Raw genomic sequence first — 27,011 nt, forward strand, 5'->3', positions numbered from 1 at the left:
AAGGTCGTACGTGATAGTAGAATTAGGCCATTTAGCCCATCAAGTCTGCTAATCAATCATGGCTGATCTATCTCTCCCTCCTAACCCCATTCTCCTGCCTTCTCCCTATAACCTCTGATGCCTGTACCAATCAAGAAACTGTTTATCTCTGCCTTAAAAATATCCACTGACTTGGCCTCCACAACCTTCTGTGGCAAAGAATTCCACAGATTCACCACCTGCTGACTTAGTAAATTTAGACAATAGACAATAAACATCTCCTTCCTAAAAGAACATCCTTTAATTCTGAAGCTATGACATCTAGTCCTAGACTCTTCCACTAGTGGAAACATCCTCTCCACATCTACTCTATCCGAGCTTTTCACTATTCTGTATGGTTCAATGAGGTCCCCCTACATTCTTCTAAACTCCAACAAGTACTGGGATAATTCTCCTCTGGAACCCTCTCCGCTATCCTTAAGAGCTCTATCCAGCTCTTGCATTCAGAGAATTGACCTCCATTGTCTTCTGAGGCAGAGAATTCCACAGATTCACAACTCTCTGACTGAAAAGGTTTTTCCTCATCTCAGTTCTAAATGGTCTACCCCTTATTCTTAAACTGTGGCCCCTTGTTCTGGACTCCCCCAACATTGGGAACATGTTTCCTGCCTCTAACGTGTCCAACCCCTTAATAATCTTATACGTTTCGATAAGATCCCCTTATAAAGCCTTGGCATTACATCCCTGTTTTTACATACAAGCCCTCTTGAAACAAGTTCTACCATTCCAACATTCCCTTTAAATTCAGCAATGATGCCACCGTTCTTGGATGAATAATGGGTAATGATGAGTCAGAGGTCATTGCTAACCTGATTGACTGGTGCCAGAACAACAATCTTGCACTCAACGTTAGCAAGACCAGGGAGCTGGTTGTTGACATCAAAGGGAGTCAACAGTTTCAAGCTACTGAGTGTGTCTATCTCTGAAGATCTTGACTCTCGATTGTTTTTTTTGCAAATTGTGTACAATTATTGTGTATAATTGTGCATAGAAAATCCTAGTGAGGGAAGGCGATCAACCTGAAGTCGTTGTGCACGTGGGCACGTATGACGTCGGGCGGAAGAGGAAGGAGGTGCTACAGCGGGAGTTTAGAGAGTTAGGAAAAAGACTGAGAAGTAGGACGTCGAAGGTGGTTATCTCTGGACTGCTACCGGTACCTCGTGCTGGTGAGGTCAGGAACAGAGAGATAGAGGGTATGAATTTATGGCTGAGGGGCTGGTGCAGAGAGCAGGGATTTAGATTTCTGGACCACTGGGATCTCTTCTGGGCTAGGGGTGACTTGTACAAAAGGGACGGGTTACATCTTAACAGCAGGGGGACAAACATTCTGGCAGGCAGGTTTGCTAGTGCGACACCTGTGGCTTTAAACTAAGTAGTGGGGGGGTAGGGGTTAACAAATTGTGAATATGAAGATGAGGTTAAAGGGAATACAGGAGATATTGCAGAAGACTCTCAGAAGAATGGGAACAGAAGTTCTAAAGGGGAAAAGAGATTAAGGGCAGGGCCATTTGTGACCGATGTGAGAGGGGAAGTAAATACAGAAGATAAAGTGTTGTACTTAAATGCGCGTAGTATAAAAAATAAAGTGGATGAGCTTGAGGCTCAGTTAGTCATGGGCAAGTATGATGCTGTAGGGATCACTGAGACATGGCTACAAGAGGACCAGGGCTGGGAACTGAATATTCAGGGGTACACAACGTATAGAAAAGACAGACAGGTGGGCAGAGGGGGTGGGGTTGCTCTGCTGGTAAGGAATGATATTCATTCCCTTGCAAGGGGTGACATAGAATCAGGAGATGTTGAATCAGTATGGATAGAAATGAGGAATTGTAAGGGTAAAAAGACCCTAATGGGAGTTATCTATAGGCCCCCAAACAGTAGCCTCGACATAGGGTGCAAGTTGAATCAGGAGATAAAATTGGCGTGTCACAAATGTAATGCTACGGTGGTTATGGGAGATTTCAACATGCAGGTAGACTGGGAAAATCAGGTTGGAAATGGACCCTAGGAAAGAGAGTTTGTAGAGTGCCTTCGAGATGGATTCTTAGAACAGCTTGTACTGGAGCCTACCAGGGAGAAGGCAATTCTGGATTTAGTGTTGTGTAATGATCCTGATCTGATAAGGGGACTAGAGGTAAAAGAGCCATTAGGAGGCAGTGATCACAACATGATAAGTTTTACTCTGCAAATGGAAAGGCGGAAGGGAAAATCGGAAGTGTCAGTATTACAGTATAGCAAAGGGGATTACAGAGGCATGAGGCAGGAGCTGGCCAAAATTGACTGGAAGGAGGCCCTAGCAGGGAAGACGGTAGAACAGCAATGGCAGGTATTCCTGGGAATAATGCAGAGGTTGCAGGATCAATTTATCCCAAAGAGGCGGAAAGACTCTAAGGGGAGTAAGAGACACCTGTGGCTGACAAGGGAAGTCAAGGACAGCATAAAAATTAAGGAGAGGAAGTATAACATAGCAAAGAAGAGTGGGAAGACAGAGGATTGGGACTCTTTTAAAGAGCAACAAAAGTTAACTAAAAAGGCAATACGGGGAGAAAAGATGAGGTACGAGGGTAAACTAGCCAATAATATAAAGGAGGATAGCAAAAGTTTTTTTAGGTACGTGAAGAGAAAAAAATAGTCAAGGCAAATGTGGGTCCCTTGAAGACAGAAGCAGGGGAATTTATTATGGGGAACAAAGAAATGGCAGACGAGTTAAACCGTTACTTTGGATCTGTCTTCACTGAGGAAGATACACACAATCTCTCAAATGTTCTAGGGGCCGGAGAACCTAGGGTGATGGAGGGACTGAAGGAAATCCACATTAGGCAGGAAATGGTTTTGGGTAGACTGATGGGACTGAAGGCTGATAAATCCCCAGGGCCTGATGGTCTGCATCCCAGGGTACTTAAGGAGGTGGCTCTAGAAATAGTGGAAGCATTGGAGATCATTTTTCAATGTTCTATAGATTCAGGATCAGTTCCTGTGGATTGGAGGATAGCAAATGTTATCCCACTTTTTAAGAAAGGAGGGAGAGAGAAAACGGGTAATTATAGACCAGTTAGTCTGACATCAGTGGTGGGGAAGATGCTGGAGTCAATTATAAAAGACGAAATTGCTGAGCATTTGGATAGCAGTAACAGGATCATTCCGAGTCAGCATGGATTTACGAAGGGGAAATCATGCTTGACAAATCTACTGGAATTTTTTGAGGATGTAACTGGGAAAATTGACAGGGGAGAGTCAGTGGATGTGGTGTACCTCGACTTTCAGAATGCCTTCGACAAGGTCCCACATAGGAGATTAGTGGGCAAAATTAGAGCACATGGTATTGGGGGTAGGGTACTGACATGGATAGAAAATTGGTTGACAGACAGAAAGCAAAGAGTGGGGATAAATGGGTCCCTTTCGGAATGGCAGGCAGTGACCAGTGGGGTACCGCAAGGTTCGGTGCTGGGACCCCAGCTATTTACGATATACATTAATGACTTAGATGAAGGGATTAAAAGTACCATTAGCAAATTTGCAGATGATACTAAACTGGGGGGTAGTGTGAATTGTGAGGAAGATGCAATAAGGCTGCAGGGTGACTTGGACAGGTTGTGTGAGTGGGCGGATACATGGCAGATGCAGTTTAATGTAGATAAGTGTGAGGTTATTCACTTTGGAAGTAAGAATAGAAAGGCAGATTATTATCTGAATGGTGTCAAGTTAGGAAGAGGGGATGTTCAACGAGATCTGGGTGTCCTAGTGCATCAGTCACTGAAAGGAAGCATGCAGGTACAGCAGGCAGTGAAGAAAGCCAATGGAATGTTGGCCTTCATAACAAGAGGAGTTGAGTATAGGAGCAAAGAGGTCCTTCTACAGTTGTACCGGGCCCTGGTGAGACCGCACCTGGAGTACTGTGTGCAGTTTTGGTCTCCAAATTTGAGGAAGGATATTCTTGCTATTGAGGGCGTGCAGCGTAGGTTCACTAGGTTAATTCCCGGAATGGCGGGACTGTCGTATGTTGAAAGGCTGGAGCAATTAGGCTTGTATACACTGGAATTTAGAAGGATGAGGGGGGATCTTATTGAAACATATAAGATAATTAGGGGATTGGATACATTAGAGGCAGGAAACATGTTCCCAATGTTGGGGGAGTCCAGAACAAGGGGCTACAGTTTAAGAATAAGGGGTAGGCCATTTAGAACGGAGATGAGGAAGAACTTTTTCAGTCAGAGAGTGGTGAAGGTGTGGAATTCTCTGCCTCAGAATGCAGTGGAGGCCAGTTCGTTGGATGCTTTCAAGAGAGAGCTGGATAGAGCTCTTATGGATAGCGGAGTGAGGGGGTATGGGGAGAAGGCAGGAACGGGGTACTGATTGAGAGTGATCAGCCATGATCGCATTGAATGGCGGTGCTGGCTCGAAGGGCTGAATGGCCTACTCCTGCACCTATTGTCTATTGTCTATTGACACCTAAATTCAGAGTGCTGCAATCACTTACTATTCAGATAGTGTGCTTCATTTAAAAGTTGTGTCGGAAAATAACTGAAGATGCTGGTACAAATCGAAGGTATCATAAAATGCTGGAGTAACTCAGCGGGTCAGGCAGCATTTCGGGAGAGAAGGAATGGGTGACGTTTCGGGTCGAGACCCTTCTTCAGACTCAGGCAGCATCTCTGGAGAGAAGGAATGGGTGACATTTCGGGTCGAGACCCTTCTTCAGATCTGGGTCTGAAGTAGGGTCTCAACCCAAAACGTCATCCATTCCTTCTCCAGAGATGCTGCTTGACCCGCTGAGTTACTCTAGCATTTTGTGATACCTGCTTCATTTTTTTTTTTAAATTTCCTGCCAAAATGGATAATTAACATTTTCTAAATATTTTAATATGCCAAATTTGTGTCCACTTAGTTGGCAACATATGAATTGGTGGGTTAATTGGCTGCTGTCAATTGCCCCAAGTGTGTGGTGAGTGGTAGAATTAGGTGACAATTGGTAGTAATGTTTCAAGACTAAAATGGGATTAGTGTAAGATTAGTGTGAATGGGTACTTGATGGTCACCACTGACTCATTGGGCTGATGGACCTATTTCCACACGTTATGACTCATGATCACAACTCATTTATATTGCTCAAAAACCTCCTCTTTTTTTTTCTTCACACCTCCTTACCTTCCTACTTTGTTTAAATGCTTATTAACACAATTTATATTAAAATGTATTTACAATGCCCTCTGATTACAAGTCATGGATTTGAAAAGTTAACAATTTCTCTTCAGATTGCTGGCTGAGCAACTAATTATTTCAACCACATTATCATCAGGTCACCATCTCCCAGACCGATACTGATCTCATCACCTCTGGCGATCTCCCCTCCACGGGTTCCAAATGTATAGTCCCTCAGCCCTGAACTGACTGTTTTTCTCTTTCCTAATGCCTACAAACAGGACTGGCCTGGCAGACCCATTGTTTCAGCCTGCTCCTGCCCCACCAAGGTCATCTCCAAATACCTCAATTCTATCATGCTCCCTCCTTATTTGATGCCTTCAGACCTACACCCCTCACATACTTGGCGGCAGCGTTGAAGCCTCGTCGTGATGGAGCCTCAGCGGCAATGAAGCCTCGTGGCGATAAAGCCTTGATGGCGGTGGCAGATCGACCCAAAGTCAGCGGTCGATGAGGACATGGGGGAACCACTGTGAGGGGGGCAATAACAATGGAGGATGCGGCATGGGGAAACCGCTGTGGGAGAGGGAGGGTGGGGGAGAACAAAGGAGGAGCCAGCGCATTTTGTAACTTTGTAAATACCCAAATATCTTTGAAATTTTGTTAGAACATAGCACCATTCACCAACTCTTTGCTACATCGAAAACTGTATCAGGACTGCCTCCTGCTCCCTGACTAGCTGAGTTACTCCAGCACTTTGTAAACCTGCATCTGCAGTTCCTTATATCCACTTGATCATGCTTGTTTGGTGTTTTTTGTTAGATGAAGATCATATGACATTCCCCCTCTAATTTATTTATTTTTTCCCTACAAAACCTATTTTAACAAAGTCATGTAAATTTATTACATTTTGATTAATTAATCGAGTCGTTTTTCGGAAATGCTTAATGAATATCTATCTGTGTAAGAACCATGCTACAGAATGCAGAAGGAAGGATTGAAATTATACTTTAAATATAAATAAATAAAATTGATTTTAAGCCCAGAAAATTGTTGCATTACCTATCACAAATTCATTCCCTCTGCTGCTCAATTAATTATTACTTTTCAGAATCTGGCTGAGTGGAGCCTGATCTTATGGATAGTCACTCCAGTACTGCTTAGAAGAAGGGACTACAAAATTAAGAGAGGACAAGTTACAACAAAAATAATCAGCAGCATAAATTGAGCAACAAAGGAAATGAATTTGTGATAGGTAATGCAACAATTTTTGCTGCTGATTCTCAAATCTGATTAGAAGCTAAAAAGGAGTCATTTTGCAGATGCACAAAACAGTAATTCTTCCAGTGCTGCTCTTTAAAGGTGACCAAATTGACCAAGAATCATAGAGTAATGGAGACATAGAATCATACAACACGGAAACAATCCCTTTGGCCTCACTTGCCCATGCCGATCAAGATGTCCCTTTTACACTAGTCCCACCTGCCCATGTTTGGTTCATATCCCTCTAAACCTTTCCTAGGTACTTTGTCATGTGTAAGAAAAATGTCAGATTAGCTGGATTTGGTAACAATTTGAAGATAAAATCTGCACAAAGCACTTAAAAAGAAAGTATCACACTTCTTCCCACCCGGTCCCCTGCAAAAAGTCTATCCCCTACTCCCAATTCCTCCGTCTACGCCGCATCTGTGCCCGGGATGAGGTGTTTCAGACTAGGGCTTCCGAGATGTCCTCGTTTTTCAGAAAACGGGGCTTCCCCTCCTCCATTATAGATGAGGCTCTCACTAGGGTCTCTTCTACATCCCGCAGCTCCGCTCTTGCTCCCCATCCCCCCACTCGCAACAAGGACAGGATCCCCCTCGTTCTCACCTTCCACCCCACCAGCCAGCGGATCCAACATATCATCCACCAACATTTCCGTCACCTACAACAGGACCCCACCACTGGCCATATCTTCCCATCCCCTCCCCTCTCTGCATTCCGCAGAGACCGTTCCCTCCGCAACTCCCTGGTCCACTCGTCCCTTCCTACCCAAACCACCCTAACCCCGGGCACTTTCCCTTGCAACCGCACGAGATGCAACACCTGTCCCTTTACCTCCCCCCTCAACTCCATCAAAGGACCCAAACATTCTTTCCAGGTGAGACAGAGGTTCACCTGCACCTCCTCCAACCTCATCTATTGCATCCGCTGCTCTAGATGTCAACTCATCTATATCGGCGAAACCAAGCGCAGGCTCGGCGATCGCTTCGCTGAACACCTGCGCTCGGTCCGCATTAACGCCACTGATCTCCCGGTGGCCCAGCACTTCAACTCCCCCTCCCATTCCCAGTCTGACCTCTCTGTCATGGGCCTCCTCCAGTGCCATAGTGAGGCCCGCCGGAAATTGGAGGAGCAGCACCTCATATTTCGCCTGGGCAGTTTGCGGCCCGGTGGTATGAACGTTGACTTCTCCAACTTCAGATAGCTCCTCTGTCCCTCCCTTCCCCTCCTCCTTCCCAGATCTCCCTCTATCTTCCTGTCTCCACCTATATCCTTCCTTTGTCCCACCCCCGACATCAGTCTGAAGAAGGGTCTCGACCCGAAACGTCACCCATTCCTTCTCTCCCGAGATGCTGCCTGACCTGCTGAGTTACTCCAGCATTTTGTGAATAAATCGATTTGTACCAGCATCTGCAGTTATTTTCTTGTATCACAGAAGGCCACAGGAATGATTTTCCAGATGTGAGAAAGACCATTCAACCATCAAGAACACTCAATCATGCATAGTGGACTACACAGTAGACATAGTGCATGCCAATAAAGTCCATGTACAGCCAGCAGCAAAGGGAAGGCAAGAAATGACCCCAGGATAAAACTTGTTGGCAGTATATCCCTGCCTACTTTTGCTGCTGACATAACTACCTCTCAGGGTGTACCTTTTATGAATCTGTTCTTTGGAAATGCCGCCCTGATCCTTGTGTGATGCAATCTCATTCAGTGAGGGTGGGGAGAGAACACACTCTGCTCACAAACCAAATGAAAACAGTCAACTGGAGGTTTTGCCAACTGTCAAATTAGACACTAAACATGAATGGCTGTCAATGTTGATAATATTCAAAACATAAAAAACTATTAAACATAAATGTAATCATTAAAACTAATGTATTAAAAACATTGAAAAACCAACTTAAAAAAATACTTTAAAAATATATATAACAATCTCAGACTTCATCTTCACAACTATGACTATGGACTCACCATAACTGTAACTAGTCTAACCTGGTGCTGGTTCAGTGAACAGATTCTTTAGTGCCTGGAAATTAGAATATAGAATAGTACAGCACAAGAACAGGCTGTTCGACCCACAATATCTGTGGTGAACATGATGCCACGACCATCTCTTATCTACCTGCGCATAATCCATATTCATCCTCCATTCCCAGCATATCCATAGGCATATCAAAAAGCCTCCAAAACGCCACCTGCTTCAACCACCGATCCTGGCAGCACATTCCAGCCCCTCACCATCCTCTGTGTAAAAAGGTTTCCCCGCACAACTCATTTAAACTTTGGCCCTCTCACTAAGCTATGCCCTCTCATATTTGATCCATTCTGGGAAAAAGGTCCTTACTGTCTACCCTATCTAATGCCTCTCATAATTTTATATTGCAGGGCCTTGTCTTCTCAGACAGTCCCATAAGTTCGATAATGACTGTTTTGAAGTCGTAAATGAGACATATGGAAGCAGCAGGCAGTGGTGCCTGATGGAATGGGCAGGTTTATAAGTCAGTGCATCCTTCCATTGCTCACACGATGTTCAATACATGGACTCAGGGTTCCTGATACCATCCCGAATGCTCCTTTTCCGATTCTCCATATCCCAAGCTGCCATGGCATTAATATGTAATTACAATATTTGGGGTTTTTTTCAGTGATCTTGTTCTTATTTGTGTTTGCTGCTAAGATACTTTATTCTACAGAATGTGAGCTGTGCCGTTTAGATTTGACTCATAGTAGAAGCTACAGCTTGAGACCTCTTATGTAGTCATAGGTCAGAGTTTCCTTAGAGTCAGTGGGGTAGACGGGTAGATGGAGTAGACAGTCAGAACCTTTTTCCCCAAGGTGGAAATGTCCAATACTAGAAGACATAGCGATAACCTTGTGTCCTGGTGTTGAGACATCAAACCTTCTCTCAATGTCAGCAAGACAAAGGAGATAGTAGTCGACTTCAGGAAGCAAAGGGGAACACATACCCTAGTTTCCATTGATGGTGCCGCAGTAGGTGTGGTTGAAAACCTCAAATTCCTAGGAGTCAGTATCACCAACAACCTCTCCTGGACCACCCTTCTATTGAAACAACAACCAAGAAAGGACACCAACACCTCTACATCCCTGGCTAAGGAAGTTTGGCATGTCCCCCACAACTCTCACCAGCTTGTACAGATGCACCATAGAAAGCATTTTATCAGGATGCATCACAGCTTGGTTTCAGAACAGACCACAATAAATTGCTGCGAATTGTGGACGCAACCCAGACCATCAAAACAAACCAACCTCCCTTCTGTTGACTCTATTTATACCTCATGATGCCTCGGCAAGGCCAGCAGCAGAATCATGGTGCACATCACAATAAACTAAGCTGAACTGATATGAGAGGGGGAAAGTTTAATGGAGGCAAGTGTTTTACACAGAGAGTGATAGGGGCCTGGAACACATTGCCAGGGGTTGTGGTGAAGGCAGATACATCAGGATGTTTGGAGGCTTTTAGATAGGCACAAGGAAGTGCAGAGAATAAAGGGATATGGATCATATACAGGCAGAAGTGATCAGTTAAACTTAGCATCATGCTTGGCACAAACAATGTGGGCCGAAGGGCCTGTTCCAGTGCTGTATTTTTGCATGTTCTATGTTCTAACAACACTTAAAAGATATTTGGACAGGTACATGGATAGAAAAGGTTTAGAGGGATATGGGAGGGCAGGCAGGTGGGACTAGTGTAGATGGAGCATCTTGTTCGGCATGGGCAAGTTGGACCGAAGGATCTGTTTCAATTCTGTATGGCTCAAAATAGAATGTCGGTTTTGAAATTCCATTGTTAGGCATGTGAATGATGTGGCCTCTCCAATATAGTTGACTGAGTGTAACTGGGCCTCACTGCTAGGGATGCGGGTCGAAGAGAGCACATGGATAATGGGTCCCTTCTCCTTCCAGTGAGCTTAGAAAGTGCTGCAGAGACAGAATCACTGGTATCCTTCCAGGGTCTTGAGGTTGCTGCTGTAAGTAATTCAGGTCTCAGAAACAGAAAAGCGGGCAGAGATCAATGTTGCCATCTTGTACCTTGTGCTTAGCTTCTGGACTCTACGAGGAATCCAACTTCAGATTAACACCAGGAGAGTTTAGCCAGTGATTTTGGGGCCTAGTCATTCACATGAGTCCCATACTTCCTTTTCACATGTGTTTTTTTTCATGATCATGCACAGTTATATTCCCCATTTAATTGAAAGTGGAATGCTTTTTAGTATCTTGGACACTACAACAACATTGTAAAACCTTGATAATTTTGTCATAAAGAGCACTCTTCCCTTTCCCAAGTACCCATGGTGTAATATGTTTGCATAAATGCTTCAGCTTTATTCAATGATCTTGTTCTTATTCGTGTTTGATTCTATGTTACCTTATTCTACAGAATGTGAGTGTCCAGTTTAGATTTGGGTCATATTGAAAACCACAGCTTGAGTTCCCTTGTGCAACTAGGTTGAAAATTATTGCCTAAACTCAAATGTAGTAACTTTACTGGCTGAACAAGAAAGAGTGAAGTGTTGATCTTATGTATTAAGATGCACGATACTTTGCTGATTTTTATATTCCATCTAAGGGTGCGGAATGCCTAAAGTCTAAAGTCACTCTCATTTCAGAGTTTACACACACTACCAGCAATTCAGCCATTAGAGTTGCAACACTTTTTGAATGCTATGTTCTATTTCTGATCAAGAGTTTTGAGAGATGCACGATGAATGCGTAAGACACTAATGGCTTGGACTGGAACAGTTAATGTAACATGGCATTTAATATTTGTGATCAAGTTACTCAAAAGCAAGTCCAACTAACTTAATTGAGTTTCTGATGAAGTACAGATTGGGTCAGTGAGAAAAATATGACTGATGTAGATTCTATGTAGTTTGAAATAGCATTTCATAAGGTGCTACTTAATAGGTTTGCATTCAGGAACAACGCCATGGAATGAATGGGGCACAACGAGGAAGCTTGGTTGGATGACAGGAAACAAAGAGTGGTGTTGGAAGATTGTTTTTCAGATTGTGGCGAAGCCTATAGTGGAGTTACCTGCAGTTGTTACCATAACGTTTCTTCATATCTATTAAAAGATCAGGACTTAACAGCAGAGGGCACAATTTCCAACTTTGCAGATTACATAAACTTACAGCTGTAGTGAGACATGGGGGAGATAGGAATGAAGGAGATGGACAGGTTATGGGAATGGGTAGCGGGAGGAAATTAATGCTTTAATCTAATTCTGAGGATAGGACCTCTAGTCCTAGACGCTCCCACTAGTGGAAACATCCTCTCCACATCCACTCTATCCAAGCCTTTCACTATTTGGTAAGTTACAAAGAGGTCCTCCCTCATCCTTCTAAACTCCAGTGAGTACAGGCCCTGTGCCGTCAAATGCTCATCACATGTTAATCCACTTATTCCTGGAATCATTATTGTAAACCTCCTCTGGATCCTCTCCAGAGCCAGCATATCCTTCCTCAGATATGGTGTTCAAAATTGCTCACAATACTCCAAATGTGGCCTGACCAGTGCCTTATAGAGCCTCAACATTGCATCCCTGTTTTTGTATTCTAGCCCTCTAGAAATAAATGCGAGCATCGTGTTTACATTTGTGGATAAAATGGAGAAGCTGGGGTTATCTGCATTGGAGAAGAGGTTTAAAGTGATTTGATACAGGTATTTCAAATTATGCAAGGTGTATACAAAGCATTTGAAGAAAAAAAACCTGTAATCAGAGGGCAATGGAGCATAAATCATTGGCAATGGACAAAATGTTAATTGAGGAATAATTGTTTTCAATGATGAGTGGTTATTGTTTGGAATGCACTACTAATGGTAGTATTAGTGGAGGCAGATTCAATTATGTCATTCAAAAGGAAGTTGGATAAGCAACAAATAGAAATAATTTGCAGGACAACAGGGAGAGGGTGGAGGAGTGGGATTACTTGGATTTTTCTTGCACAGAGCCAATGAAGATTTGATGGGATAAATGACCTTACATTTTCAGACTATTCTGTGGATCTGTGAAGCTTACTTGGATTTTGTTGATCCACATGAATTATGTTTTTATCAAAACACATCCCCAGTTGAAATACAATAAATGTTGAAAACCTTTTCTTGTTTCTCAGTTTTCTACTGTCAGTATAATATTTTATGAAGGATGAGAAGCTTTATCATTTATCAATTGTCATTTGTGATTGCATGTCCTATATGTGTGATATAATATGTGTGATATAATATGTGTCCATTGAATTTGTTTCTGAAACAAGGAATCAAAATTAATTTTAGAATTGAAGAGCACTGGTGATGAATTTAAATGAATAATCTAATTATCGGGTTTGTTGGAAATTTGATTGGTAGAACACTGTTCTTAATACTTAATCCGTATTTCTCGCAAACATTTCACAACATTTTGACAAATAACGAAAGCTGGAATATCAAATTCTTATAAAACAGAAAAAATGGGGAAAAAAAAGCTAAAAGGGATTGGATTTTACCTCAACCAAAGTGTTAATCCTTCACTATGTGTTCAGTGCACACTTATGCTGGTAGAGCCTAGACATGATTCAAGGCCAAACCAACTGAAAATGTCTCAGTGTATTGAATTGCCAGTGATTTCGTCAATAGCCCTTCTGGACAATTACCTTGGAATTTTATATAGCTGTAGCTCACAAACAAGCAGCCTTCAACCAAAGATAGACATAAAAGTTAGGGTAACTCAGCGGGTCAGCAGCATCTTTGCAGAAAAGGGATAGGTGACGATTCAGGTTGAGACCCTTCAACCAACCTTGCTGCTGCCTTAGTGGGGGCTCTTTATGCAAGCAACAAGTCCAGCCAGCCTGGTTGTTACAAGGGATATGTCATTGTGTTGTCAGTAAACTTCATAATAGGTTTGACCATATTGTTTATTAAAACATTTTAAAATCGTTCTTGCTTCAGGACGTCAATGAGAAATATGAAAGGGGTGACAAGAAGGCTTTTAAAAATGGAACAATGTGTGTTGCAATGGTCTTCATCTGTGTCACCTTTATCATACATTTAATTTTATTTTACTTGAAAGCAGATAAATTGTGGAGGAACTGTTTTGGTCATTGTATGCCTATCCCCGAGGCATCTTGGCAATCTCTTTCAGGAAGGTAATGGAACTGCCACAGGTGCAACTTGAGTAATCTGATTCATATATAAGTCATCAGGAAGCCTTAATACTTTCAAGCATCTAAATTGTTTATTTCCTCCTCGATCATATAATAATTGAAAATATATGGCACAGAATGATGCCATTCAGTCTCTCATGTCTGTGAGCCACTCAAACGAATCCTACTTACCAGCACCAGGTTCATGGTCCTTGGTGGTTAGGAATTAGGCAGGCCATTAACAAAGCTGGTCCAGAAGTGGACAGAAGTGGACAGAAGTTTAGTTTAGTTTAGAGATACAGCGCGGAAACAGGGCCTTCAGCTCACCGAGTCCAAGCCGATCACGATCACCCATACAATAACTCTATCTTACACACCAGGGACAGTTTGCAGAAGCCAATTAACCTGCAAACCTGCATGTCTTTGTAATGAGGGAGGAATCAGGAGCACCTGGAGAAAAAACCCATGCAATCACAGGGAGAATACACAAACTCCATACAGACAGCACCCATAGTCAGGACCTGGGTCTCTGATGCTCTAAAGCAGCAACTCAACCATTGCACCACTGTGCTACTAAATAAATAACCTCCTTCGGAGAAATGAACCACGGAGGGTGTGGCTAGTCCCAGAACCAGCAGACCTGCCTGCTCCAATGCAGTCATCCCTAAATAAGCCAGAACGTGAATGTTTTTTCACACCCAACACAGGTGTTTTTACTCATAAGTCACAGTTCTGTTTGATCCTTTACCCAAGATTCAATAAGGTGTACACCCCATCCTGGTTGACACCCTTGAAACCAGGATCCATGTGAAAGATCTTTTAATTACATAGGTGTTTTTGTGGTTCAATGTGTGTAGGAGTGCAGAAATATTTCATCAAGCCACTGCAGAGGTTGCTGAAAACACGAGAATATTTGGAAATAATCTACAGGTGGGTGAAACCAAAGATACTATAAGGGTTAGGAACCTCATTGAATTGGTGCATTCAAGCCACTGACCACAATGGCATTTCCTCATATATTAAAAACTTACATCTGCAAGCACTCTGTGCAAAATTAAAATGCCACTGTTTAAAATGTTTAATTAATCTGACTGTATATACTTTAATTGATAAATATGTATTCATCAATTGGTGTGATGCAAATCCACACTGGTAAACAAAATTGCAAATGTAGGGGGATATATCTAGTTTCTATTATAAATGCTGATATTGGATTTCTTTTAACAGAAAATGAGAAATAATTAAGAATCAACGGAAACAGTTTCAGTAATTATGATTGCAGTCATCAATTGATGGGTGGAAAAATATTACAGTGGTGATAAGTGAGATGTAGCTCAATAGGTAAGATTGGACTCTAAATATTCCTGATGAGAAGGTGTTTAGGAAAGACAGTAAAGTTAAGGAGGGAAAGGGGTTGTCAGTACTGATGAAAGAGGATGTTATAATGTTGAGCAGAATGTCTTTGACTGAATCCATCTGGTTAGAGTTATGAAAAATATGGATGAGCTTTATTGTTCATGAAATAGTGGGATGGAGAAAAAATAAATCTGCAAGAATATCAGAGAGATTCATGATGTATGAGAATGAGATTGGTGATGATTCAAAGCTGATTGTGATGGCATTAAAGTAAAATGAAAAGAGACCAAGGAATTGATGTTCAAGATAATTTTCTTGATCTGTGTGTTCTTCCACCAGAGGAAGGAGATATTGCTGCATCTGTTTCTGGGCACTAAATGTCAGAAAGGGAAGGGAAATTGGTAATCTTAATATCATAAGGTTTAAATTAGTAATGGAAAAGAACCAGTAGCAATCAACAACAAAAAACTACTGGGAAATGCCATTGTCTGTGGGCTGAGAGATCAGGACATGGTTAATTTCAATCTATGTTAGCTCGCAATGGGGCAACTTTTAAAGAGGAGATGGGTTTGTACTGTCCTGAGGGGGAAAAGATAGAGCAAAATAAAAGCAAAGCCTCCTGAATACGAAAAGAAATAGAAATGTAAGCAGGCACACAATTAACGATGGATTGATATTAGCACTGAGTGCCAGATAGTAAACACAACAAAAAAAATCAGATTCATATTAAAATAGTTAATTGGGACATAGTAACATGTGGATATACTGGCAACTAATGGAAAAGCAAACCAAGAGTCTTTTTAGAGTAGATAAATAGTGAATAAATAGTAAGGAGAATGAAATAGGAAATAAAAAGATGATTTATGTATGGGGGCAGAGGCATAGCTGTAATATTTAATGAATGTTTCATATCTGTATTTACCATGGAATGAAATTAAAGTCTCAATAAAAGGGGAAAAGAAGCATTAGAGATAAAGGATGAAGTGAAAAGCGATGAGGAGTTATTAGAAAGGCTGCTTATGCTTAAAGTGGATAAATTACCCATTTCAATTGGGACCCCAGACTGCTGACAGAAGATGGGGTGGAAATTATAGCAGATTGGAGGGGCATAGTTTTCCAATTCCCCACCCTACAGGGGTAGCACCAAAGGGTGGGACAATGCGAAACATTACACGACAATGCGAAACATTACACGACTGCCCACATGGGGAGTAAGAACAAAGGAGACAGCTGCAGAAAAGTTAGTTTAACTTTGGTAGACACAAAAAGCTAGAGTAACTCAGCGGGACAGGCAGCATCTCCGAAGAGAAGGAATGGGTGACGTTTCGGGTCGCTCGACCAGAAATGTCACCCATTACTTCTCTCCAGAGATGCTGCCTGTCCCGCTGAGTTACTCCAGCTTTTTGTGTCTATCTTCGGTTTAAACCAGCAGCTGCAATTCCTTCTTACACAGTTTAACTTTGGTATTGGGAAAGCTTCTTGAAAAATATTTAGGGATAAAAAGGTCACTTGGAGGTGTTAGAATCATAAGAGGAGGCAAGACAAGATGAGTTAAAGACAAATAGTGCTTGACTCAACTGATGGTGTTTTTGAGCACGATAGGTGGATAGAGGTTTGATGAAGATTAATAACTCATTCAGTATATAGATTTTCAAAAGGCATGATATAAATTTCACATCAGTTAGTTAGAAAAAAATGGAAGCTCCTGGAATAAAACGGACAGTTGCAACATGCATAAAAAATTGACTTCGAAATGAACCAAAACCTAGCTGCAAATTGTTGTTTTTTAGTTTCGAGGGTGCTGAGCAGTACTGTTCCCCAAGGATGGGAGCTGGGGTGATAGACATTTTTGAAATATCGATGACTAGGACATGGGTGTCTCAGAAAAACATTTTCACCTTACAAATATTACATGCGTGCACAATTTTTCAAATAAAAATCCCATCTCTACACTAAAGTTTTCTATGTAAACTTGTAATAATACCACACACTCCTGCCAGGAGTGACAAAAACATCTCAGGTTTGCATTTTCCACAGAAACCATAAACCACTCCATACGCAAAACAGCAAGTGACAGCCACAGATTGGCAATGAGCAAGCACCACAAAGCCAACCAATCAAATGGTTGAAATCTTTTGGAACCAACAATTACCACATGGTGAACCAGTCAATTTGTTAAAAAATGTTAAAAAATACACTGAGCCATTATTTTCCTTCTTCATTAAATATCAGTCAAGTAGCCTGTCTACACTTGTTCCGGGTTCACAATGAGAAGCCAGAAGGAACATTAGCAGGGGAATCATAACCTAGAGCCACATTACTCAGGGCAGGAAGCTAGAAAAAATAAAGAAGGAACGCAATACAGAAAGCAGAATGCCATATATCACACATAGGGGGGATAATCAGCAAAGCTAATGAGTTTTGTTGAAAGGTCAGTAAAGTTCTAACAGCTCTTGAAGCACTAGAGGTCTTCCTCCTGCTGGAAACACTCAAGATTACAGATGCTGGAATCTTCAGCAAAACACAAAGTGCTGGAGTAATTCAGCGGGCCAGGCAACAACTGGGGAGGGAATGGACAGGTGATTTTTCAGGTCAGAATCCTTCTCAGAGACGATCACAAGCAACAGAGGTCTAAGCACTGATCCCTATGGAATACCTCTGGTCACAAATCACCAGCCAGAATAGTGTCCTTTCACGATTTCCTTCTGTCTTTTATGGGGAAGCCAGTTCTGAATGCAAACTACCGAGTCTTAATCTTCTGGATACAAGCATCTTAATCTTCTGGATCAACCTACCATGAGGGAGCTTGTCAAATCCCCTACTAAAGTCAACAGAGACAACATCCACTGTCTTAGCTTTGTCACTTCTTCAAAAGGTTCAATCAAGTTATTAGGATATGACCTATCCTGCAAAAGCCGTACTAATTAGCTTAATCTTCCAATTGTGAGTAAATCCTATCCCTCAGAATCCCTGGTCATATCCTCTCCCTAGCTACCCGCTTGGTTTTAATGTATGTATTCTCTTTAATCAGAGAGGCCAAAGAAATTTAATTGCCCCTTTGGTCCACCTGAATCTGTCCTTGAGTTATTTCCTGCTTTCTTCATATTCCTCAAAGCCCCTCTCTGATTTCATCTTCCTAAACCTGACAAATGCTTCCCTTTATGACCAAATTTACAAACTTTCTTGTCATCAAAGGTGCCCTTACCTTGCCATTCTTGTCCCTCCTCCGCACTGGGACATGCCAGTCCTGAACTCAGATCAGCCGGTCTTTAAATGATCCAGTATCAGACCCTCCTTTTTTTCTCTCCTAAACTCCTGTCTAATAATGTTATCATTTGCTCTTCCCCAATTTAGTGCATTCCGCAAGGCTGGACTTAGGTTTATTTGTAAATACCGATACAGCACCTTAGGTTCCAGAGACTTGCCGGACCAACAGTGGTCACATAATAATGATTCAACAATACACCTCTGACCCACTAACTATACCCTTTCTGTGTCTCTAAAGCACCATGGACTGCTAGAAACTTAAATAAAACAAAGATTAAATTTATAGCAAAACTTGTATTTCTTGCCCCCTGTTAACGGGCGCTGGTTAACGAGTTGCCCTTGGAAGTCCTGATGACGGGCGGCCATCTGTGGGGCGCGGAAATGTGAGCCCAGATTGAGATCAGCAGCCTCAGCCAGCCTAGGCTTCACATTTTCGGGGGGGCTTTCAAATGCCCACACCACCGAGTTGGCAGCTGAAGTCCCGATGAGGTCGAAATCGGCCACCTCACCCAGCCTAGGCACCACATTTTCAGGGGGAATTCTGGAGGGAATTTCAGGTGTGCTCTCATAATTCTGTCTGGATTAAAGGAGGTGGCGGACCATCATTTGCCGGAAAATTGGAGGTGTACTTGTATCTTAAAGCTTAAATTGTGATCAGATCAGTGTTCCCAAAATGCTCTCCCATTGAAACACCAGCCACCTGGTCAGGTTTATTTTCCAACAAAGTCCCTCCTTTGGATAAACTATGCACATATTGTTTCAAGAAATCCTCTTGGGTGCATCAAACAAATTCTACCAATCTAAGCCTTTTGTCCTAAGGAAATCCCAGTGAATAATTTTAGGATACAGTGAATTAACTAGTATAGACCCAGCAATTAACTACTATTAGTACAAGATATTTAAGGCTACATTTGATACTACATCAAGAATGTTTTAGGATTGCTCCTGGTGTTTAATAAATCTAAACCAGACAGACGATTTTTATTAAAAGAATCCAGGTGCATGAGAAACTAAAACTAAAGAGTAACATATCTTCCGCAGCAGTAATCATGTACTTTATAGGTTTTGTGGATGGTCCATTGTCGTTAAGTCATTGTGGGGAAGCATGAAGCACAACAAACCAAAATGTGGAAACCACAAATAAGGAAAAATTGGTAAGTTATTATTTATGCAGAGACATTGTAATTGTTGATGATGGAACATGAACAAAAACATAACTGTGAATACCACAAGCATTGTCTCTGCACGAGGGTTAAACTCTGTAAAAGTACCTCAGATCTGTTGATCTTGGCAATAGTTTCTTCTTTCCACTGAAATATCCTTCAAAGTGTTCCAATCTGAGTCTGTGTGAATAGTCGATATAGCCAGAAATCTCTTGACCATGAGCATTGTAGTCGCGGATAAACAGAATGGACTGTAAAATTAGAAAACACATATTGTTGTATTATAAATTAACATGTAAAATAAAGCTGAACAGTCTTAATATACTATTAATTTTCTTCATTTAATAATGAACTCCAGCGTTTTATTTCATTGATGTCCACAGTTTTACTTCTAATAATTATTTGATAAAAAGACTTGGAGCATAATATTATTCAATATTCTGATTACAAAAGATATTGGAATTATTTTTGATACCAATATTTTCTAAAATGTATATTTCACAATTATATTCATATGAGGTAATTAAAAGTTGAGTTGATGATTTTGTGGATGAATGTTTTCTTTTTCATTCTGAAGGATAGTAGGTTAGATTCTTCTAGAAATAAACAGCCATATTTCCATTCTTTCCAATTTCTTTCTACAGAATGGTAATCATTGTGTTTTCCGTTCAACTGAATGATTTATCAGTTTTTATCCGTTTGCAGGGCAGTGGCATAATTCAGTGACATGAAAGTCCGAAGAATTGGCATGACCTATTCCCTTATATTATTATATAGGACCCAACTGTTCACGCAGCAATTAATAATATAACCCTCAAAAAGGCAGATGGGAAGTTCATTTGGGAGGGTTATTTCTATTAAAACACAGGGTCTGCATAAAACACGATGCTTGGTCATTGTACTATATTTAAGACTGTCCACATTCATTTCATTAATTAATCTTGTCCACTTATAACAAATGGAACATGAAAATCAGAGATAATATTCAGGAATTAAGAAGATGGGAAGTGCTGAAGGGTACGAGGTAGTGATTAGCTGAAGGTGGTGGTTACAGATAGGGCTCTTAAAAATTGATTATTGGCACAGATTGAAACATTAAAAACAGAACTATTTACTGAACATAAATTTCCTTTATTTCATTGAAACATTCAGTCCTTCTTTATAAACATCAAACTATGTAATATTTTTTGATCAGGTAGATCACTGTAAATAGGTTTTTTGGTTTCTTATTGCCTTGATCAAAATTCCATTTACTGATTGTACTTTATACTTGTACTTTATTTTCTGGCAAGAAAATCTAAGATTTTACTTTCTTAAATGAAGAGAAGAACAACAATAATAATGTAATGATATATCAATCATCTAAAACATACATTGCCCATGGGTGAAAAAGACAACAATGTATCTCTAATTAAATGTGGACTCATTCTCCCTTTATATCAATCACTCAGACTGTGAACAGTTTCGGTGGCAGGTATTTTTGAAGAAGGGCCTTAAGCTGTCTAAGCTTTGTCTTTCACTTTTCTGTTTTTATTAAAATGTACTTTCTATTCAATGATATACATATTGGGACATACACAATGCAATTTGTCATAGGAAACAGGAAGGCATCAAGTCCCTTAAGGCTCAATTCATAAATCGATCATTCAGTGCAGAAATAAAGCACAGTGATAAGGACTTTATAATGAATGAGTGCCGTGGGCAGCAGAAGGGAAGTAATTGACTAATGTGTCTGTTCCTCTATTATTCATCTTTTGTGGCAGTTAGATGAGCACCTAGCTATAAGATTTCTTGTGGGTGAACAATCTCATGATTCCAAATGGAAACAAAAACATTCAAAGTGCTTGACGTGTAGGTCACTGTGCTGCCTACATGCAGGTCAATACTTGGAGTTGGAAATAAAGATTGGTCTTTAGGACCTCTCCGTCAATGTCAGCAAGAGGAAGGAGTTATTTATTGACTTCAGGAAACATGATGGTGTACACATTCTTGTCATCATCAATGATGCCAAATGGAGATGGTCAACAGCTTCGAGTTCAACGGGGTAATCATCACATAGAAACATAGAAAATAGGTGCAGGAGGAGGCCGTTTGGCCCTTCGAGCCAGGCCGCCATTCATTGTGATCATGGCTGATCATCTACAATCAGTAACCTGTGCCTGCTTTCTCCCCATATCCCTTGATTCCACTAGCCCCTAGAGCTCTCTCTAATTCTCTTTTAAATTCATCCAGTGAATTGGCCTCCACTGCCTTCTGTGGCAGAGAATTCCATAAATTCACAACTCTCTGGGTGAAAAGGTTTCTTCTCACCAATTATGTTCTCCTGGGCCAACTACATTAACAACTATGGCCAGGAAAGTACACCATCACCTCTACTTCCTCAGAAAACTAAGGAAGTTTGGCATGTCTCTAATAACTCTTACTAATTTTTACAAATCCATCATAGAGAGGATCCTATTGGATCCATCACAGCTCAGTTTGGCATTGCAGAGTGCTGTGGATGTAGCCTCAACTTCATCCATCATTCACATTTCAGGCTGCCTTGGGAAATCAGCCATCAACGACCATTTATACCACCGTCATTCCCTCCTCTCCCCTCTCCTGTTGGGCAGATGTAAAATCTTAAACCATATATATTCCAGATTCAGGATCTGCTGTTATCAGATTACTGAACAGTTTTCTCATACGCTAAATCCTTATTTTCTAACCTACCTCATTGGAGCCCTTGCACTTTTTAAAATCTGCACTTTCTCTGTAACTGTAATCCTACAACTCTGTAACATTATGTTCTGCACTCTGATATTTTTCTTTTGGGAGAATCCATTGTATGGCTTAATTATACTCATGTAAAGTATGATTTGACTGGATAGAATGCAAAAAAAAAGTTCCACTGCACTGCGGTACTCACGACAATAATAAACCAATACCAAGATCAAAATAAATTGTGTAATTATCTTAATATCTGAAATTACAAGGGTAAATTTATTGTAATTGTAATTACTTTATTAGCCAAGTATGTAAACATACAAGGAATTTGATTTGACAACAGTCATACAAAAAAGCAACAAGATACATCTATGTACTAAAACTCTCATTTGTTTGTTTGTTTGTTCCTGAACTACAGCCAAAATGGTACACGATAGTGCAACAATTTTACGCCCATCTTTCTCACCGTCGTCCCTTTGGTGCTAATGGAAGAAGTTTCATTGAAATCGGTGTTATATTTTTTGTTATTCACATTTTAGAGTTTAAATCTATCTCCTAGGGAGGGAGGAGGAGGGAGGGAAGGAGGGGAGGTGGGAGGGGGAGGGGAGGGGGAAGAGGAGGAGGGAGGTGGGAGGGAGGGGGAGGGGAAGGGGGAGTGGAAGGGGGAGGGGGAGGAGAGGTTTGGGCCCAACGGGTCCACTTGGTCTAGTAACCACATAAAAATTAAATATAGACTTAAACAGCCACCACAACGGCGTGTGAGAATCCCAAGGGCACACAGCATAAGCAGTGACCCACAGCTATCAGTTCAATGTCTGGGCCACACACATGCTCCTTCACCGTGGTGTAACAGAGTTGTACTGACCGGTGTCACTCTCTCTGCAGTCCCTGTCCGCCCGAACGGTCAGAAAGACGTCCACACTCGCACTAGACTCCAGGATGTCCTCATGGAGCCATGTCCCCACAAAACACCAAGATCACTGCATTCACGGCTCCCCCTCCCAGCCCCCACCAGTGCAGGCAGCACGTCCACCTTGTTTTTTCGGCGACCTCACATTCCCTACTGTGATGGGAGGCAAATAACTTATACCTTCTTTCCTCCTTTTCTCCCGCGGTTGGGGCAATCAAAACTTCCGCAGTCGGGGAAATCGAAGCTCCCGCAGTCGGCAATCGAAGCTCCCGCATTGGGGCGATCGAAGCTCCTGCAATTGGGGTGGTCAAAGCTCCTGCGGTTGGAACTCCCGTAGTCGATCCCGAACAAAGGGACTGCCAGCCCCATGATGTTAAAGCCGCAGTGCAGATGGAGATATGATTAAAATGGCGCATCTCCGTCGTCGAGGAAAGAGATAAAAAAGGTTTCCCCCAACCCCCACGTCCACATAATACAAAAACTAAAGGTACACTAAAAACATACAAATAAACACTGTAAATACAGACCAAAACAGCAAACGAAGAAGCTGAGACAGGCTGTTGGCACGGCTGCCATGTACAGCGCCTGCTGTTGGCGATATGAGACAGCAATTTTGCTCTTTTGAAGAGATTTGTCTCCAATTAAACTATCTGGGAGTAATTATCAACAGTAGTTAATTCACTTTGTTTATCAAAGGCTTGATTACTTTTAAATAAGACACCATAACAGAGATTTAATGAAAGAAATATCATGACCTTCCAGCTTTAGTTTGCAAGATACAAATCATTGCACTCTTGTGAAACTGAATTCTATTTATGCATTTGCCAAATAGATCCTATCAAATGCAGGTTTGGCTGTTGCCCCAACAAGATAGTGCACCCACACTTCTGCACAAGTAAAAGATTGAATTAGCCAGGTGGAAACGGTACAATAGTTGGAAATGGAAAATGTACAGATCGTTTTCCTTGATATGGTAACAGCCGCCCATGAAAGGCAATGAAAAGAAAAAAAACAGATAACTGCAAAGCCATAAGTTAGCAAACAAAATAAATGATTAAATAAAATGTAGATGGAATAAAATTTCCCAATCATCAAAATGTATCTTGCAGTGACTTCCTCTTCCAGTCAGCTCCTGGGCATTTACTGCTTGAAGTGCTCAGCTGATCTTCAACCATACTCACTCCGTAACCTTTCGGGCTTTTTTTAGTGTTGGATTATAATCTCTGCTGCAGAACTGTGAGGGATTTCCCAGGCTCCTTTGGGGCAGCAGGGATTATGCCAGGTAAATGGTTGTGAATCATACTGATTAAGCAATCAGTGAGCAAAGTTTCCTTGGGATTATGTGGATCTGAAACGAAAGCAGAAAATACATCTTGCTGGTACTTCACCCTAAAGAGGCACCCACAATTGAATACCAAATTGTAGGCAATAACAATGGAAAATGCTCTAAATTATAATCCACAGAAAACATGTGTCCAAAATTGGTCCCTTAAAATCATCTTATTACTTACACTAAATTACTAACTACATGATGGCACATATGAAAGGGCAGAACATATGAAAGACCGGGAACGCTGAGGCCCTGTACAAGAAGGGACAGAGCTAGCTGTACTTTTTGAGAAGGCTCCAATCTTTCAACGTCTGCAGTAAGATGCTGCAGATGTTCTACCAATCGGTGGTAGCCAGTGCCATCTTCTTCACTGCCGTGTGCTGGGGCAGCAGGGTGAAGGCTGCAGACGCCAATAGGATCAACAAACTCATCAGGAAGGCTGGCTCCATCCTGGGGATGGAATTGGATTCATGGGAGGTGGTCTCGGAGGGGAGGATGCCCCTCAAACTGCAGACCATCCTGGACAATACAGCTCACCCCCTCCATGACACACTGGTGAACCTTCAGCAACAGACTGGTTCCACCAAGATGCAGTACAGAACGCCCTGTGGTTATCAAACTTTACAATTCCTCCCCTTCGGTCGTGGAGTAGACTGAAACTGACTCCCCTCCCCAATCTTTGCACATCCCCCAAACCTTTCCACTCGGCACTTTAATTTCATGTCTCATGTACTTTGTGTTTTTATGGCTGTTGGCAGATCAATTTCCCTCCTGGGATAAATAAAGTTCTATCGTATCTTATCATGTCGTATTGTAGATGATGTGCTGTTGCTGTAACCTGTGGGAGACCATTGCTAGTCACCATGGTCATACTTGCCATAAATGTCCACAGCTTGAAATACTTTGACTTAATGAACTGGAGAACTCTGAGTTTCAGACACAATGATGCATCAGTTAGGGAGAAAGTTCATTGGACACTTTAGGGGGCGGCACAGTGACACAACTGGCAGAGCTGCTGCCTCACAGCGTCAGAGATATGGGTCCGATCCTGACTTCGGGTGCTGTCTGTGTGGAGCTTGCACGTTCTTCCTGTGAGCGCTTGGGTTTCCTCTGGGTGCTCTAGTTTCCTCCCATGTTCCAAAGATTTGCAGGTTTGTAGGTTAATTAAGGTCAGATAGATCCAATTGCTTGGTTTACATGGATACCAATAACATAAAATATTATTATTAAAAAGAATTTGTGCAGATATAGATAGTGATCAGCCATGATCGCATTGAATGGCGGTGCTGGCTCGAAGGGCTGAATGGCCTACTCCTGCACCTATTGTCTATTGTCTATTGTCTATTGTCTAAATGAGAAAGCAGATTCACAAAGGTAATAATCTCTGGATTACTACCTGAGCCAAATTGGCATGGGGGCAATAGGATCAGTGACTTGAATGTGTGGCTCAGAGACTGCTGTGGAATAAATGGGTTTCCCAGCCTCAATCGTGGACAGATGCAAGTGTAATCACCATATTGGCATGAGGATGCTGTTCTTGTGAATCAAATTATCAGGGCTGTAGCAGGGCTTCAAACTAAATTGTGGCAGAAGGTGGATTTGGGAGAGAGGAAATTCAGAAACTTTAAAAAAAGAAATAGTACAATAAAAATGATAACTGGAGTGTTTCAGTTTGAGACAGGGAGAGATCACAGTGCCTGGCCCACCCTGAAGTCTGTCAAATTCAGCAGATGCTAAGATAATTATCACAAATTCACAGCCTCAGCTTCTGCATCTAGAGCCTTGAAATTCAGTAATAGTCACCATTTGCAGGAAAGTAAACACTATCCAATTTCCACATTTCCTCTGAAAGAAGAATTCAAGGAGCAGCATGAACAACTATATATGGTATTTTATGATCTCAGCAAACCTTCTCATTGTGTTAACCGAGGTTTCACCGAGAATCTTCCTCAAATTTGGTTTCTGTCAGAAATGCATCTCAAATCCACTTCTGCTACACAATGACATCCAAGCCATGATTCTAATTATTGAGTCCTGCACAGTCCCAACATCATTGAGCATTGAGGATAAGTAAGGCTGTCTCAGTGTTCAACCTTCTTCATCTTCCTTACTGCAATGCTGCACCCAATTTCCAACGAACTAACCCAGGTGCACACCCAGAGGATGAATATGAAATTATTGAACCTACGTCAGCTTGTGCCAGAACCAAGGTCACTCCAACCTCCACTATCAAGCTGTGCTGCAGAGATGAAATGCATTATGAGCGCACTTGGAGGCTGAGCTCCAAGTCATTTGATTCATCCAGTGTAGCATAAAAGAGAATGGGCCTTACACCAAACATCTGTGAATCAAATACAAAGAGGCAGTCAATACCCAATGGAAGGACCACTTCAAAAATCTCCACAACAAAGATTTACTCTTTGACATAATTGTGATGAGTCTCCTTGACTGCTTTTGCATTATTTTATTCAAGAATGTTATATTCTAACTTCTGTAAAGCAAATATTTCATTATTTTACCCCAATAATCTCAAGTTCCTAGCATTTTGAAGCTACTAAAATTGTTTTAGCAGGAAGCTGTTCATGCACGTTAGAGCAAGCCTAACAACATTTTTTGATGTAAGGTTACAAAATCATATTGGTAAAGTAAGTGAATAAAAGATGTGAGAAAGGGCTACTTGTCTACAAAAGTCT

General features: G+C 41.6%; 1 protein-coding gene across 1 annotated transcript in view; it reads right to left on the bottom strand.

The window, feature by feature from the left end:
• Positions 1 to 27,011, bottom strand: part of cfap299 (cilia and flagella associated protein 299) — a 530,788-nt gene that overhangs the window by 111,381 nt on the left and 392,396 nt on the right. The window contains exon 4 of the mRNA XM_078411120.1: positions 19,481 to 19,623. Coding sequence (XP_078267246.1) covers positions 19,481 to 19,623 — 143 coding nt within the window. The remainder of the gene's footprint in view (positions 1 to 19,480; positions 19,624 to 27,011) is intronic.

The sequence above is a fragment of the Rhinoraja longicauda genome, chromosome 1 (genome assembly GCF_053455715.1).
Source record: "Rhinoraja longicauda isolate Sanriku21f chromosome 1, sRhiLon1.1, whole genome shotgun sequence".
In the NCBI taxonomy this organism is placed as follows: domain Eukaryota; kingdom Metazoa; phylum Chordata; class Chondrichthyes; order Rajiformes; family Arhynchobatidae; genus Rhinoraja; species Rhinoraja longicauda.